At 44.4% G+C, this 18,215-nt stretch overlaps 1 protein-coding gene across 7 annotated transcripts in view; it reads right to left on the reverse strand.

Moving 5' to 3' along the window:
• MAP7 (microtubule associated protein 7) overlaps positions 1-18,215 on the reverse strand; it is a 401,030-nt gene that overhangs the window by 23,778 nt on the left and 359,037 nt on the right. For all 7 annotated transcript variants that reach the window (XM_063917404.1, XM_063917401.1, XM_063917406.1 and 4 more), the window contains 2 exons: positions 9,403-9,454; positions 4,096-4,195 (listed from right to left, as the gene is read on the reverse strand). In XM_063917404.1, the coding sequence (XP_063773474.1) occupies positions 4,096-4,195; positions 9,403-9,454 (152 nt within the window). The remainder of the gene's footprint in view (positions 1-4,095; positions 4,196-9,402; positions 9,455-18,215) is intronic.

Here is an 18,215-nt window from a genome sequence, read left to right on the forward strand (position 1 = left end):
ACTGTCTGTTTCCTATCCTGCAACCAGGTTCTTATCCATTTAACTGATTTCAAATCCACCCCCAGGCTTTCAAGTTTATTTAGCAGTCTGCGATGTGGGACAGTGTCAAATGCCTTACTAAAGTCTAGATATGCTACATCTAACAGCTCCCCCTTGATCTATTATTTTCATCAGAGTCAAAAAAGTCAATAAGATTTGTTTGGCATGATCTCCCACCAGTAAATCCATGCTGTTTTGGATCCTGTAAGTTGTTTGATTTAAGATATTCCACTACTCTTTATTTTAATAGTTTTTCCATTACTTTCCCTACTACTGATGTAAGGCTTACTGGTCTATAGTTACTTGCTTCTTCCTTGCTTCCACTTTTGTGCAGTGGAACTACATTTGCTCTTTTCCAGTCGTCTGGAATAGCACCTGTATTTAGTGACTGGTTAAATAATTCCGTTAAAGGTGTAACCAGCACATCTTTTAGCTCTTTGAGTATCCTTGGGTGTATCCCATCTGGTCCCATTGATTTATCCACTTTTAGTTTTGAAAGTTCTGTTAGGACCTTCTCCTCTGTAAATGTATTTTCATCTACCTTATTTTTATGAATGTCCTTGCAACTTAACTGTGGCCCCATCCCTTCTTCTGTAGTAAATACTGAGCAAAAATAATTATTTAGGTGATCTGCTATTGACTTGTCTCCCTTCACCAAATGCCCACTCTCTGTCTTAAGTCTTATTATTCCTCCATTTGATTTTCTCCTTTCACTTATATACTTAAAAAAAGTTTTGCCCCCTTTATCTACTGACTGGGCCATTTTCTCCTCAGCTTCTGCCTTTGCACGTCTGATCACTTTCTTAGCATCCTTCCGTCTGTCCAGATACACCTCTTTGTCGTTATTATTTTGAGTCTGTTTGTATTTCCTAAAAGCCATCTTTTTTGCTTTCACACTAGTTGATACTTCTTTTGTGAACCACACTGGCTTCCTTTTCCTGGTGCTTTTCCTAACCATTTTGATACAAAGGTCTGTTGCACTTAGCATTGCACTTTTCAGTTTTTTCCACCTCTCCTGCACTCCTTCCAAGTTCCTCCAGTCTGCCAATGAATCACTTAAACATCTCCCCATTTTTGCAAAGTCAGCATCTCTAAAATCCAACACCTTTGTTTTTGTGTGACAGGAGTTGGATCCTGTCTTTATACTAAACCATACTGCTTGATGATCACTGGATCCCAGGTGCTCACCCACATATATATCAGATATCCTATCACCATTTGTAAGAATTAGATCTAATATTGAGTCTTTGCGAGTGGGCTCCCTCACCAATTGCTTGAGAGATGCTCCCTGTAAGGAATGTAAAAATTTGCCACTTGTAGCTGAACTTGCAAAAGACCCCTCCCAATTTACATCAGATAAATTAAAGTCTCCCGTAATTATGACTTCTCCCTTAAAAGCCATTTTAGAGATGTCCAACAATAGGTTCCTGTCCAAATCCTGCCCCTGGCCTGGTGGTCTATAGATCACCCCAATGCGAATAATGTCCTTCTTCCCTGTTTCTATGGTGACCCAAAGGGCCTCAGTTTTGGCTTCAATATTTTGTATTAAAGTAGCATTTATGCTTTTTTTCACATACATTGCTACCCCTCCTCCTATTCTTCCTATTCTATCTTTCCTCTCCTCCCAGTATTCACCCTGCCTCTGGCTTCTTTATTTCCAGCCCTCCTCTCACGGCTGCCTTTATTAGCTCCAGATATGTGGCTTGTGGGGAGGGGAGATGAAAGTTACATGAAAGAAAAAAAAGAAGAAAAATCTGTTTATGTACTTCGTAATAGTAGTAGTAGTAGTGTGTATAGTACATATACAGTAAGTAAATAAGTATAAGTTCCATGGAGCCCTCCCAATTCTATGTTGGATGCAGTGGAGCAATGTTGTATATATCTGGCACATAATTCATCATATAAATATCAAGCATATATTTATCACTGAAATCAGCAGAAATCAGGTAACTCTTAGGTAATGGTGTTTACAAATCAGCTAATGAAGATACAGTGCAACACTACTGTATGTAAAATAAAAACACTGAAAATTACATTTCACATAACCGCTAACATTTTCATATATTTATACTGCTAAAAGATTGTAGTATATTGTGCAATAAGTACTATTCTAATGCTGAAATAGATAAGTCTATTATAAGGAAATCATTTTATTTATTTAGGTTTGTAAATATTTTATACATCTTCACAGTTAATCAGGAAGATAAACAGGCCTACATTGATTAATTCACACGTGTTCTGCAGGTTTGAATAATTTGTTTCAGAGCAATTTGACTGGGGACAGAAATTAATGCAAGTCACATTCATATGTAACATGAGTCACATGTAAAATTGATTTTAAGTATAGTATGTATTTGAACCCCAGTATGCCAGCAGGGCATACTGGGGTTCAAATACAGTGGGCATTCCGGATTCCCCACTTGTATTGGAGTTTATACACCTGCTCCACAGTGCCCCGGTAGGCTCTTTACAAGGTCATCTTGCTTATTTTATCCGGTAATCTTTTGAAGAAATAAAGAAAATTATTTTTTCCATTCACCAACTCTTGGATCCTTTTTCAAAGATACCTTTACATGTGGAAAGATCTTGGCCAACACGTGAGTGGGGTACGCTGTGCCAATATTTACAGTTGCGATCTCAGTTCATACCACTAGAAAAGATAACTTTGTGTATTTTTCCATCTTTTGTTATGTGAGTCTTGGTACGTTCTATCCCATATTTGGATCGGTGGCGAGACTCTATCCTTTCTACTATCAAGTCTAACCGCACACCAGGGTTCTATTTCTGGACATCACAAAATAGTAATTCATTTCATACATTACCACACATTGGATCTTTTCTTTTCTTTTGCATATTTGCTGTGGACAATTGGACTCAAACGGGTGACCCAAGGACTTTTTTTCGGAAAACCAGACCGTATCGTAGAATTTACCTATTCAATTTATTTTATTTATTTCAAGTTTTTACCATATTTACACTGTCTCTTGACCATTTGGCGCCTTTAATCATTTCCCTTTTTCTATTGCATCCTCATTCATTCATACCTGTTTTGGGCAGGTATTAGGGGTTTTGATTGGGCTGACCTCACCTAGTGCGCCAGAGTTTACCCATTCTTTTTATACAATTAGGAGAGCAGGTTTAAATAAATATATAAGTCCCCTCAGTTCTTATGGCCATGTCGTTGTAACATGAGTCACGCATATAATAAATAAGATTTAAACACTAACGGGTGTATTCAATTCATGTTGGATCCTTTCCAACGGAAAGGATCCAACATGAGTGTATTCAATGGCTAGTCAAACTAGACAGGTTTGGCCCGTTCCCGACAATGGCAATCCGACTAAAAAGTTGGATTGACATTGTCGGAAACGGGGCTAAAACCTGTTGGGTTTGGTCGCGCTTCCGACAGTACACGTGGATCAGCGGCTCGTGCATTCCGACAGGCTTCCAACAAGTCAGATTTCCTGACTTGTCGGAAAAAAGGGTCTCATTGAATAGGTCGGAATCCCTTTTCGATCTAAACCTGTCAGAAACTGCCGTCTTTCCGACAAGACGGCAGTTTCCAACAATAATTGAGTACACCCCTAAGCTTGTATATTTGTTTCTGCTTCTAAGCATTAATTATGACTTCCAACCCCATATATTATTGTCATATTTTAAAAATGTTGAATTTCTGCTTCATTTTTGTGTGTGGTGCATTTAAACTTCTAAAAATGAACATGAAATGTAATGTGAGTCACATCGAATGACCCTAATACTTTATCTTCATTTGTGGGATCAAACTCAGGGAAGGAGTCTGCATATTCTCCCCATACTTGTGTGCGTTTCCTCCAGGTAATTCATTTCTATGTAAATTGAGCAGACTGGTTGCTGAGAAAGGGAATACCATTTCATGTTGGAGCTTATCAATATTGTCTGTGAAATAGGAAGAAAGATCTTGCGCACTGACGGTAGCCAGTGAGTTGCAGTCTTGTATTTTTCCAACAGCAGAGACAAAACAGTTTAGGAATACAAACATACATTTAAATTAGTATTGAATATAGGTAATAGTCTTACCTATCCAAAGTAATGATCCTTGGTGATTCTCCATTGTAGGGGGCTTCTACAGTGCTCCGGAGAAATAGAGATTCCTGCTCATCTTGCAATGGTGTAATAGCTTGAAAAAACATAAACCTATTATGAACATTACAGCTTCAGCTTTTAAACTTTTCAGAAGTATCAGAGAATCAGTGGGTCAATAGCTTGGACTGATAATGAATGGCATTACCAGATGTACTGCAGAGGATGGGTGAAGCTATGTCCGCATGTCCTCCGCAGCAAAGGGCTGGATTAAAAAAAGTTTAACCTTTACCCGACTGATCCAAACAGGGGATGTAGACATCTGCTGATATCAATCACTCGCTTTTGTAAAGAAAAGAAAAAATGAATAAAAAATAAATAAAAGGGGGAGGGCATTTTAAGTCCCTCTATCTTGCCAATCCAAACACCTTTCAAACTATGTGCCACACACTGAGATTATTGGCAGGTGATCAGGGATGGGGGAAGCTCCCCCCCCCAAAAAAAAACAAAAAAAAACTGACCTCCATAAATCAGGGGCACTCATTTTTGGAAAGAGGGGGTTGCCCGCTTTCAAATAATGAGTACCCTTAGTACTTACTGTCTGGTGATCATATATGATGCCTGGACAATATTACCCTGCACTATGGAGAACATGTTTTCCATATATGGGGGAGGACACATAGTAGACAACCGTATCTGAAACAGGGGACTCTACGTTTTCAAATTAAGTGACCCACAAGTAGCTATTGTCTGGTGATCACCTGGCAACATTACTATGCTACGGAAAATAGACGTTTTCCGTACATTGGAGGAAGGGCATAGTGGCCCGCAGTAATATGGGGCACCATGTCTTAAAAGAGGAGAGTGTCTCTCTTTCAAACAATGTTTCCCATTAGTAATTATTGCCTTCTATCTTATGTCAAATAAAAAGTGGTCCCTCATTTAATGTGATAGATTTTCTAGTTTATAAAACTGTAGGACATGTTGGACTACCATATTCTTCTTCAACATACAGAATTTAAATTGAGACAGTGAAAACGTGAAAAAAAAGTGTATTTTTAGTTCAAGTTCAGATTTTTTAGAAACCTGCTTTTTACAATTCTGGAAAGGTGTATTATTGGCGAAACAAGAACCACAAAGTAGTTCTTTGAGGTTATAAAAACATTACATTTGCTTTTGGTTCCCTTTATTGAAATTTCAATAAAAATAAATAAAAAATATTGCCCATTTGGGTTCAAAACTTATTTCATGTGTCAGAATAAGTAAGAGAGACTAACGGGATTTCCTGAAGAAAAAATAAAAAGTTTTCTGGAGAAATAAAGCAAGGAATAATTTGTTATTACTATTACAGGTTGAGTATCCCGTATCCAAATATTCTGAAATACAGAATATTCCGAAATACGGAATTTTTTGAGTAAGAGAGAGATAGTGAAACCTTTATTTTCTGATGGCACAATGTACCCAAACTTTGTTTAATACACACAGTTATTAAAAATATTGTATTAAATGACAGTGATCGCGCTGAGCCAAAAAAAAAGTGGGTCCCAGGGACCCCTCACTTTTAAAAATTGGGGTCCTACCGGTCTTTTTCTGGGTCCCATCGTAATGAAGGTTCTTATTCATCTTAATCTTGTTTGGACACTACAAAAGTGTTGCAAGGTGGGGGGATGGGGTGACAATGCTCCTGGGCTGTGTAGCATGCAGGACACCCTGCACCAGAGGTATAACTAGACATTTTGGTGCCCTTAGGCAGAAAGTGAATTGGTGTTCCACCTCCCAGAAGCTAAAGTATAGGTAGTGCGCGCCGAAGGCGGGCTGCAAAATTTTAGGGACGTGGCTTCATGGGGAAGGGGCGTGACCACATAATAGTGCCAATTCACATTACACCACACAGTAGTGCCGCTTATACACATTGCACCAGGTAGAACCTCCTATGCACATTGCGCCAGGTAGAGCACGTTATACACTTTGCTCCAGGTAGAGCACGTTATACACTTTGCTCCAGGTACAGCACGTTTTACACTTTGCTCCAGGTAGAGCACGTTATACACTTTGCTCCAGGTACAGCACGTTATACACTTTGCTCCAGGTACAGCACGTTATACACTCTGCTCCAGGTACAGCACGTTATACACTTTGCTCCAGGTACAGAACGTTATACACTTTGCTCCAGGTACAGCACGTTATACACTTTGCTCCAGGTAGAGCACGTTATACACTTTGCTCCAGGTAGAGCACGTTATACACTTTGCTCCAGGTAGAGCACGTTATACACCTTGCTCCAGGTAGAGCACGTTATACACCTTGCTCCAGGTAGAGCACGTTATACACCTTGCTCCAGGTAGAGCACGTTATACACCTTGCTCCAGGTACAGCGCGTTATACACCTTGCTCCAGGTACAGCGCGTTATACACCTTGCTCCAGGTACAGCGCATTATACACCTTGCTCCAGGTACAGCGCGTTATACACCTTGCTCCAGGTACAGCACGTTATACACCTTGCTCCAGGTACAGCGCGTTATACACTTTGCTACAGGTAGAGGACTTATACAAATTACACCAGGTAGAGCACGTTATACACATTGCACCAGGTAGATGACAATATGCACATTGCACCAGGTAGAGCGTGTTATACACAATGCGCCCGGTAGAGCACGTTATACACTCTGCTCCAGGTACAGCACGTTATACACTTTGCTCCAGGTACAGAACGTTATACACTTTGCTCCAGGTACAGCACGTTATACACTTTGCTCCAGGTACAGCACGTTATACACTTTGCTCCTGGTAGAGCACGTTATACACTTTGCTCCTGGTAGAGCACGTTATACACGTTGCTCCAGGTAGAGCACGTTATACACCTTGCTCCAGGTACAGCGCGTTATACACCTTGCTCCAGGTACAGCGCGTTACACACCTTGCTCCAGGTACAGCATGTTATACACCTTGCTCCAGGTACAGCGCGTTATACACTTTGCTACAGGTAGAGGACTTATACAAATTACACCAGGTAGAGCACGTTATACACATTGCACCAGGTAGATGACAATATGCACATTGCACCAGGTAGAGCGTGTTATACACAATGCGCCCGGCAGAGCACGTTATACACAATGCGCCCGGTAGAGCACGTTATACACATTGCACCAGGTTGAGCACATATAAACATTGCACCAGGAAGAACACTTAAGACACATTGCACCAGGTTAAGCGCATTATATACAATGCACCAGGTAGAGCGCGTTATACACATTGCACCAGGTTGAGCACATATAAACATTGCACCAGGAAGAACACTTAGACATATTGCACCAGGTAAAGCGCATTATACACATTGCAACAAGTTGAGCGCATTATACACATTGCAACAAGTTGAGCACGTTATACACGTTGCACCAGGTAGAGCGCATTATACACATTGTAGCCACCATCTCGGACCCCCAGTTGTCGTCCACAGACACAGTGGGTGTCAGTGGAGGGGGTTTCAGATGGGTGTGTGTATAATGGGCACTGTGAACATGTTGTGGGGAGTGCGTATGATTGGCACTACGGTTGGTTCTAAATCGGAGTGGGAGAAGGGACCTTCCGACGTCACTAGGGGATTAGACACGTCAACAGGGGGAGGAGCTATGGCCGAAGAGGGTACCCGAAAAGTACCCACGCGGGCTCGCTTTGCTCGCCGCGCTTCGGGCTCGGTGGCTCGCTCCGCTTCACTCGCCACCTGATTACTAAAGGTATTAGTTGGTGGCGTGGATCGTAGAGGAACTATCCCACTGGCATAGCTCCTCCCCCTTGTGCCATGGCTCCTCCCCCTTAGGCCACTTGAATCTAGCATCGACCTTGGCACTACGTGTCCACACTAACTGACCCCCGGAACTCACCACCACCTCGGCTGTAGTGTGCGTGTGGCAGCTCCTAGAAAGCTTGAATGGAGCACAGGCAGACTAGGCAGGAGAGATGCAGCTGCACCTTGTCACGGAGCCCAGCAGCAGCAGTCTGCACTCCCGGCCAGCAGAGCAGTACGTCACCCGCGTGGGAGTCCCGGCGACAGAACTCTGATGACAGCAAGGCCAGGTCCCCCAGCAGATGCACGAGGCAGCGTTCAGGAAGTCTCCGGTTCCCAGCTAACTGCAGCGGGATAGACGCCGCCAGGTCCCCTGCAGACTTCAGATCTCAGCATATGGCAGGATAGTAGCCCGCCTGCCTGCCGCGCAGCGCACCGCAATCCTCACTGCCACTAGACGTAGGGGAAAAGGGGTCACCACGTCCTCCTCAGACAGCCACAGGTTTAATGAATGATGTCTCCCTCCCTTGCCCGATTGGCTTCTCCTTCACTTTTATAATCCTCTCTGCAGCCGGGCAAGGAGGACATCATTCATTAAACTTATAGCCAATCACAGTGCAGCGCGTCCCCGGGGACCCACCCCTTTTTTAAAAACGAGTCACTGGTCCTCAATTTCGGGTAAAATACGTGCTATAGCGCGTTTTTGCGATCACTGAATGACCTTCAGGCTGTGTGTATAAGGTGTATATGAAACATAATTGAATTGTGTGAATGTACACACACTTTGTTTAATGCACAAAGTTATTAAAAATATTGGCTAAAATGACCTTCAGGCTGTGTGTATAAGGTGTATATGAAACATAAATGCATTCTGTGCTTAGACTTAGGCCCCATTGCCATGATATCTCATAATGGTATGCAATTATTCCAAAATACGGAAAAATCTGATATCCAAAATACTTCTGGTCCCAAGCATTTTGGATAAGGGATACTCAACCTGTATTTATTTTGTTCCATTCAGGATACGTATTTCAAAAAAATAAATAAATAAATTGATTTTTAGTTGAACATGTTACCATTGCTCATTTATCTCTGCTGACAACTGCAGCACTGTCTAAAAGATTTACACAATCTATTTAAATTCATATTTAATTAATGTTGGTGTCTGGCAGCGGTGTAAAACCCATACATTTAAAGATGGCCATAGACCTTAAGATTATCTGTCTAACGCACCAACTAGTTGGCTGGAAATCTGGTAATGTATGGAAGCAAATGACTATCATCCATCTGCTCCAAAATGCCAGAAGATAGACAAGAAACTGTGGTTAAAACAAATCGGTTAAATCAAACTTTTTTTTTTTAATGTTTTCTAAAGCTTGGGAGCAAATAGACAATTGTCATACATTACCAGATTTTCTATCCAACCAGCCAACTTGTTGGAGGGTTGGACAGGTAATCTTAACATCTAAGGCCAACTTAATACTGTTATAATAAAGGGAGTGTTAAATCTTCTAGATACCTGGGCTGTCCACTGTTCTTGGCATTTCTCCATTTCTTTCAACATTGGATTGCTGGGAAAACATATATATATATGCTATTATCATCAATTTATCAGTTGGTCCCAATACGCACATAAAGACTGTACCATTTTACATTCTATATGCAATGGAGATTTAAGAAAACAGCAGCACAGAAAAACATTACAGCCAACCAGATTTATGAAATTAATGTAAACAGATTGGTTGCTATAGGCAAGACAACCAGTTTAAATAAACACCTGCAAATTGCTGGTCAAATTTCTGCAAAATGACCAACAAAAACACATTTAGGGGTATATTCAATTAGAGTCGGATCCATTCCGACATGCATTTGTCGGAATGGATCCGACAACCCCTATTCAATCTCATCTCAATTCGACTTTTAAAAAGTTGAATATTGAGATGAGGGACCCAGAGGAGGAGAGGGGACTGGGAGCCGCGAGTAGACGGAGGAGAGCAGTGCTGCAGAAGGATGTCTCACAGCCACCAGACCTCACGGCAGTATCCACCCGGCTCCAGCAAGCGTGACCTCACTTGCTGGAGCCGAGTGGACACTGCCGTGAGCGGCGCGGCTGTGAGACATCCTGCTGCAGCGCTGTGCTGCAGCACTTCTCTCCCCTGTATGCCCTGCGGCTGTCCCCCATCTCCTCGCGGCTCCCTTCCCTCTCCTCCTCTGGGTCCCACATTTTTTTATGTCAGACTGAGATGGTCGGAAACGGGGCCAAATCCTGTCGAATTTGGCCCAGTTATACCGCCGATTCACGTACTATTCGACAAGTCGAATTCCACGACTTCTCGAATAAAAACTGATGGGACTGAATAGGTCGAATCACTATTCGACCTTAAAAAGTCGAAAACTGCCGTCTTTTCGACAGAAGGCAGTTTTCGACCCTAATTGAATATACCTCTTAATACTGTTTGCTCATAAACTGAAACATTCTATCAGATTAACATAGGGATAATAGGATTTTAATACCTACCGGTAAATCCTTTTCTCTTAGTCCGTAGAGGATGCTGGGGACACCAAAAGGACCATGGGGTATAGACGGGATCCGCACTTTAAGACTTTGAAAAAGGGGTGTGAACTGGCTCCTCCCTCTATGCCCCTCCTCCAGACTACAGTTATAGGAACTGTGCCCAGGGAGACGAGCATTCCGAGGAAAAGGATTTAATGATAACTAAGGTGGGACACATACCAGCTCACACCTCAAACACGCAGTACAACATGGCAATTAACAAAACTCCAGTCAATGGCATGAACAACGTCAGCAACAGGCTGACTATAATCATAACACAACCCGTGTGTAAACAGAACTAATAACTAAAAATTGCAGATAGAGTCCGCACTGGGACGGGCGCCCAGCATCCTCTACGGACTAAGAGAAAAGGATTTACCGGTAGGTATTAAAATCCTATTTTCTCATACGTCCTAGAGGATGCTGGACCATGGGGTTTATACCAAAGCTCCAGAACGGGCGGGAGAGTGCGGATGACTCTGCAGCACCGATTGACCAAACATGAGGTCCTCATCAGCCAGGGTATGAAACTTGTAAAACTTCGCAAAAGTGTTTGAACCCGACCAAGTAGCTGCTCGGCAGAGTTGCAATGCCGAGACCCCCCGGGCAGCCGCCCAGGATGAGCCCACCTTTCTGGTAGAGTGGGCCTTCACTAATTTCAGTAATGGCAAGCCAGCCGTAGAATGAGCATGCCGAATCGTAGTACAGATCCAGCGTGCAATAGTCTGCTTGGAAGCAGGAGCCCCAATCTTGTTGGGAGCATAGAGGACAAACAGAGCGTCTGTTTTCCTCAGATGAGCCGTCCTGGCGATATAAATTTTTAAAGCCCTAACCACATCTAAAGATTTTGACTCAGCGAAGGCATCAGTAGCCACCGGCACCACAATAGGTTGGTTCATGTGGAATGATGAAACCACCTTTGGCAGAAATTGTTGACGAGTCCTCAACTCTGCTCTATCTTCATGGAAGATTAAATACGGGCTCTTGTGAGACAAGGCCGCTAATTCAGACACCCGCCTTGCGGATGCTAAGGCTAATAGCATAACCACTTTCCAAGTGAGAAATTTCAACTCTATCTTCTGCAAAGGTTCAAATCAAGTTGATTGAAGGAACTGCAACACCACATTAAGATCCCATGGTGCCACTGGAGGCACAAATGGAGGTTGGATGTGCAGCACGCCTTTCACGAAAGTCTGAACTTCTGGAAGGGAGGCCAATTCTTTTTGAAAGAAAATGACAAGGCCGAAATATGTTCTTTAATTGAGCCTAACTTCATGCCCGCATCCACACCTGCTTGTAGAAAATGGAGAAAACACCCTAGCTGAAATTCTTCCGCAGGAGCTTTCTTGGACTCACACCAAGACACATATTTTCTCCAAATACGGTGGTAATGTTTCGCCGTTACTTCTTTTCTAGCCCGGAGAAGTGTGTCAATGACTTCACTGGGAATACCCTTTCGGGCTAGGATCCGACGCTCAGCCGCCAAGCCGTCAAACGTAGCCGCGGTAAGTCTTGATACACGCACAGCCCCTGCTGTAACAGATCCTCTCGTATAGGAAGGGGCCAGGGATCTCCTATGAACAAATTCCTGAAGATCTGGATACCAAGCCCTTCTTGGCCAGTCCGGAACAATGAGGATCGCCTGAACCTTTGTTCTTCTTATGATCTTTAGCACCTTTGGAATGAGTGGAATCGGAGAGAACACGTACACCGACTGAAACACCCATGGTGTCACTAGGGCGTCCACTGCTATTGCTTGAGGGTATCTCGACCTGGAACAATATCTCTGAAGCTTCTTGTTGAGGCGAGATGCCATCATATCTATTTGAGGAATCCCCTAAAGACTTGTCACTTCTGCAAAGACCTCTTGATGAAGACCCCACTCTCCCGGATGGAGATCGTGTCTGCTGAGGAAGTCTGCTTCCCAGTTGTCCACTCCTGGAATGAAGACTGCCGACAGCGCGCTTGTATGCTTTTCCACCCAGCGGAGAACTTTTGTGGCCTCTGCCATCGCCGCTCTGCTCTTTGTTCCGCCCTGGCGGTTTATTTGTGCTACCGCTGTTATATTGTCCGACTAGATCAGGACGGGCAAGTTGCGAAGAAGACGTTCCGCCTGAAGAAGGCCGTTGTAAATGGCCCTTAACTCCAACACATTTATGTGTAGGGAAACTTCCTGGCTTGACCATTTTCCCTGGAAGGTTTCCCCCTGTGTGACTGCACCCCAGCCTCGGAGACTCGCATCCGTGGTCACTAGGATCCAGTCCTGGATCCCGAACCTGCGACCCTCTAGGAGGTGAGAGCTGTGCAGCCACCACAGGAGTGAGATTCTGGTCTTGGAGGGCAGTATTATTTTCCGGTGCATGTGCAGATGAGATCCGGACCACTTGTCCAACAGATCCCACTGAAACACTCTGGCATGGAACCTGCCAAATTGAATGGCCTCGTAGGCCGCCACCATCTTCCCCAGCAATCGAGTGCATTGATGGATAGACACTCTTGCTGGTTTCAAAATTTGTTTGACCAGACTCTGAATTTCTAGAGCCTTCTCTTCTGGAAGAAAAACCCTCTGTAATTCCGTGTCCAGAATCATTCCCAAAAACGACAGTCTTTTCGTCGGATTCAACTGTGACTTTGGCAAGTTTAGGAGCCATCCATGTTGTTGCAGAACTGTCAGGGAGAACGTAATGCTCTGCAGCAATTGGTCCTTGGATCTCGCCTTTATCAGGAGATCGTCCAAGTACGGGATAATTGTGACTAGGGAGGCCAATCCCGGGCCGTTTTTTCAATCCCGGGATTCGCCATAACTTTGGTGAAAACCCTCGGAGCCGTGGACAGACCAAACAGCAACGTCTGAAATTGGTAATGACAATCCTGAACTGCAAACCTCAGGTAAGCTTGATGCGGAGGATATATGGGAATGTGTAAGTAGGCATCCTTTATGTCGACCGACACCATAAAATCCCCCTCCTCCAGACTGGAGATCACTGCTCTGAGAGATTCCATCTTGAATTTGAATTTTCCTAGGTAGCAATTGAGGGATTTTAGGTTCAGAATAGGTCTGACCGAGCCGTCCGGCTTTGGGACCACAAACAGGCTCGAATAAAAGCCTTCTCCCTGTTCTGACGGGGGAACCCTGATAATAACCTGATTGAGACACAACTTTTGTATTGCATCGCATACAACCTCCCTGTCTGGAAGAGAAGCTGGCAAGGCCGTTTTGAAAAATCGTCGAGGGGGAACGTCTTGAAACTCTAGTTTGTACCCCTGGGACACTATTCCTAACACCCAGGGGTCCAGGTCCGAACAAATCCAGACCTGACTGAAGAGTCGTAGACGTGCCCCCACTGGGGCGGACTCCCGCAGAGGAGCCCCAGCGTCATGTGGTGGATTTGGCAGAAGCCGGGGAGGACTTCTGCTCCTGGGAGCCTGCCACGGCTGGAGATCTTTTACCTCTTCCCCTTTCTCTATTTGCCAGGAAGGAATAACTTCGGCCTTTTTTGTACTTGTTTGTCCGAAAGGACTGCATCTGCAAGTGATGAGCTTTCTTTTGCTGCAGAGGAACATAAGGCAAAAATAGACGTTATGGTAAGAACTTACCGTTGATAACGTGATTTCTCTTATGTCCACAGGTATCCACAGGATAACATTGGGATATGAGCGACAGCGGAAATGGCACCAACACGGTCGCAAGCTTTCTGGCCTCCCAGGATGCATCGGGGCTTCCCCATATAATCCCGCCCACTGACTCAGTCAGATCAGTTCTTTCCACAGCAATTTTAGGCAGGAGCATCAGGTAGAAACCTATTTAGGCGATAAGAACACACATGCACACCCTTCCATACAAGAGGGAAGAGGTTTAGTGTTTGTCAAGATCCTCAAATCAGGTGCGTCATGGTGGGATCCCTGTGGACATAAGAGAAATCACGTTATCAACGGTAAGTTCTTACCATAACGTCTATTTCTCTGGCTGGGTCCACAGGATTATCCACAGGATAACATTGGGATTCCCAAAGCCAATTTTAGTGGTGGGGACGCTCCTGATTACACAGGAGGACCTTTCCCCCGAAGTCTGCGTCATGAGAGGCAAAAGTATCCAAGGCATAATGTCTGATGAATGTGTTTATGGAAGACCATGTGGCTGCCTTACATATCTGTTCTGCTGAAGCACCCTGTTGTGCTGCCCATGAAGGACCTACCTTACATGTAGAGTGTGCAGAGACATTATCCGGAGTAGGGAGATCTGCATGAGAATAAGCTTCTGATATTACCATTCGGAGCCATCTCGCCAGCGTCTGTTTACTAGCAGGCCATCCTCTTCTATGAAATCCGTAGAGGATGAAGAGAGTACCTGTTTTCCTGATGGCACTAGTATGATCTATGTAGATTCTTAAAGCTCGGACTACGTCCAGTGACGCTTCTCCCGCAGATAGTCCCGATACCTGAAAAGCTGGGACTGCAATCTCTTCATTCAGGTGAAACTTTGACACCACCTTTGGAAGATAGCCAGATCTCGTTCTGAGAACTGCTCTGTCTGGAAAAAAAACTTAGGAAAGGAGACTTACACGATAATGCTCCTAAATCTGACACTCTTCTGGCTGACGCCATTGCCAGTAGAAAAAGTACTTTAGCCGTTAATTATTTAAGATCTGCTCTCTTAAGCGGTTCAAACGGAGGACCCTGGAGGAATTTAAGAACTAAATTCAAATCCCAGGGAGCTGCAGGAGGAACAAATGGAGGTTGAATATGTACCACTCCCTGAAAGAAAGTACGTACATCCTGTAAATCAGCAATCTTATGCTGAAACCATACAGTTAATGCTGATACTTGAACTCTCAAGGAAGCAACTTTTAAACCTTTATCCAATCCTGCTTGAAGAAAATCCAAAATCCTGGATACTTTAAAAGATCTTGGATTCAAATTTTTTCCAGTACACCAATGAATATAGGCTTGCCATATTCTATGATACACACGAGCTGAAGAAGGCTTTCTTGCTCTAAGCATAGTTTGGATTACTTGTCTCGAAAATCCTCTAGCTTCTAAGATAGAGGTTTCAATAGCCACGCCGTCAAAGACAGACGATCCAGATGACTGTGGCAACAAGGACCCTGCATTAGCAGATCTGGACGTTGAGGGAGCAGTATCGTTGCTTCCACGGACATTCTTAGCAGATCTGTGTACCAATGCCTTCTTGGCCAAGCTGGAGCTATTAGAATTATCGCTCCCTTTGCTTGCTTTATTTTTCTCACTACTCTGGGTAACAGAGATATTGGAGGGAACAGATATTCCATATGAAATTTCCATTCTACTGACAGTGCGTCTACAAGGACCGCTCCTGGGTCCCTTGTTCTCGATCCATACCTTGGAACTTTGTTGTTTAGACTAGACGCCATGAGATCTATCTCTGGTAGACCCCATCTGTTCACTAGTGTCTGAAACACTTCTGGGTGTAATGCTCATTCGGTTTCCTGAATGGTGTGTCGACTGAGAAAATCCGCTTCCCAGTTTAGTACGGGTGGTCTTCTGTATGCCGATTGACGGGATCCCGGCGCACAGTATACCGGCACCGGGATCCCGACAGCCGGCATACCGACACTTATTCTCCCTCGTGGGGGTCCACGACCCCCCTGGAGGGAGAATAAAATAGTGTGGCGCGCATAGCGCGCCACCGTGCCCGTAGCGTGGCGAGCCCACAAGGGGCTCATTTGCGCTCGCCACACTGTCGGTAAGCCGGCGGTCGGGCTCCCGGCGCCGGTATGCTGGTCACCGGGAGCCCGACCGCCGGCATATCGTAGTGAACCCGTTTAGTACACCTGGGACAAACACTGCTGACAATGCTGGAAGATGGAGTTCTGCCCATCTTAGAATGGGAGTTACTTCCGCCATCAGTCTCTTGCTGTGAGTTCCTCCTTGATGATTGAGTTATGCTACTGCTGTCGCATTGACTGAGCGAATCTGGACCGGTCTTCATTGCAGACTGTCCTTTGCCTGAACCAAAGCCATGTAAATGGCCCTTATTTCCAACAGATTTATCGGCAGGCGACTTTCCCTTGCGGTCCATTTTCCCTGGAACCAAAGACTTCCGAGTACCGCACCCCAGCCTTGCAGGCTGGCATCTGTTGTCAGGACTTGCCATTCTTTTATCCAAAAGGGTCTCCTCTTGTTTAAATGGTCTGTCTGTAGCCACCACGCTAGAGACCTTTTTACACTTACTGGAAACTTTATCATCTGCTTTTTTATCGTCTGATGATTTCCGTTCCATTTGGTCAGAATAAGGTGCTGCAATGGTCTGGAGTGGAATTGTGCATATTCCACCATGTCGAAGGTTGATACCATTAGACCCAACAGTCGCATTGCTGCATGGACTGACATTGTCTGGCCTTGCAACGCTTCCTGAGCCATGACCTGCACCTTGACTATCTTTTTCTCTGGTAAGAGAACTTTCTGTAGGTCTGAATCCAATATGGCCCCCAAATGAACCATCCGCTGTGATGGATTCAGAGACTACTTTTCCCAATTTATGAGCCACCCGTGTCTCTGTAAACAAACTGTTGTCTGTTGAAGATGGCCCAAAAGTAAATCTTGCGAATCTGCTAAGATTAACAGGTCATTGAGGTATGGGAATATTCTTATCCCCTGTTTGCGCAGACAAGCTGCCATAACCACCATGATCTTGGTAAACACTCTGGGTGCAGTTGCTAGCCGGAAGGGCAAGGCTTGGAACTGAAAATGTTCCTGGAGGATGGCAAACCTGAGGTAACACTGATGAGACAGTGCTATAGGCACATGTAGGTAAGCATCCCCTACATCCAGAGATACCATGTAATCTCCTGGTTCCATAGCCAACATTATGGAGCGTAACGTCTCCATATGGAACCTTGGGATCCAAATGTATTTGTTCAACATTTTCAGATTGAGAATTGGTCGAAATGACCATTTGGCTTCTGGATCAGAAATAGATTGGAGTAAAACCCCTGTCCCCTCTGTGGTACTGGGACAATCACACCTGACTGCAGTAATTTTTGGACTGCTTCTTGCAGGGCTTTGGCCTTCGACTCTATACGAGACGGGCTGGTGCAAAAAAATCTTTGAGGAGGCTGCCTCCTGAATGGGAACCCATACCCCTGAGATACCACCTTCTGCACCCAAGCATCTGTTGTTGACTGTTGCCATATGTGTGCAAAATGATGGAGTCGGCCCCCAACCCTGGAATCCTCCAGGCGGAGGCCCGTCTCTTCAAGCTGATGGTTTCTGTTCAGGCTTGGAAGCCGGTTTTTTGTTAGCCCACTGCTTCCTACCCCTGGTTTTGAACTGGGGTTGTTTAGACTCCTCTTTAGCTTTCGCTTTGCCAACGAAAAGAGCGAAACTTTGAACCCTTAGACTTAGGGTTATAAGTAGCCGGAAATCTGACCTTCTTTGATTCAGCCTGTGATTCTAGGATATCCGATAATGGTTTCACAAACAATATATTACCAATGAAAGGCAAAAGCTTCCAATTCTTTCTTGGATTCCGCATCTGCTTTCCAGGTACGTAGCCAAACTGCTCTGCGAGCGGCTACTGTCAAGGCTGAAGCTTTAGAAGCAACTGTACCCATATCAATTGCTGCTTCTTCCAAGTACTGGGCAGATTGTCTTAAACGGCTTAAATTATACTCTTGCTCCCTAGTAGGAGAAGAGATGTCATTCTCTAGTTCCTCTATCCATTCGCCCATTGCCTTTGCTACCCAGGCCGAAACCATAGCAGGTCTTACCACTGCTCCTACTAGAGAAAATACATTTTT

This window comes from Pseudophryne corroboree, chromosome 4 (genome assembly GCF_028390025.1).
Source record: "Pseudophryne corroboree isolate aPseCor3 chromosome 4, aPseCor3.hap2, whole genome shotgun sequence".
In the NCBI taxonomy this organism is placed as follows: domain Eukaryota; kingdom Metazoa; phylum Chordata; class Amphibia; order Anura; family Myobatrachidae; genus Pseudophryne; species Pseudophryne corroboree.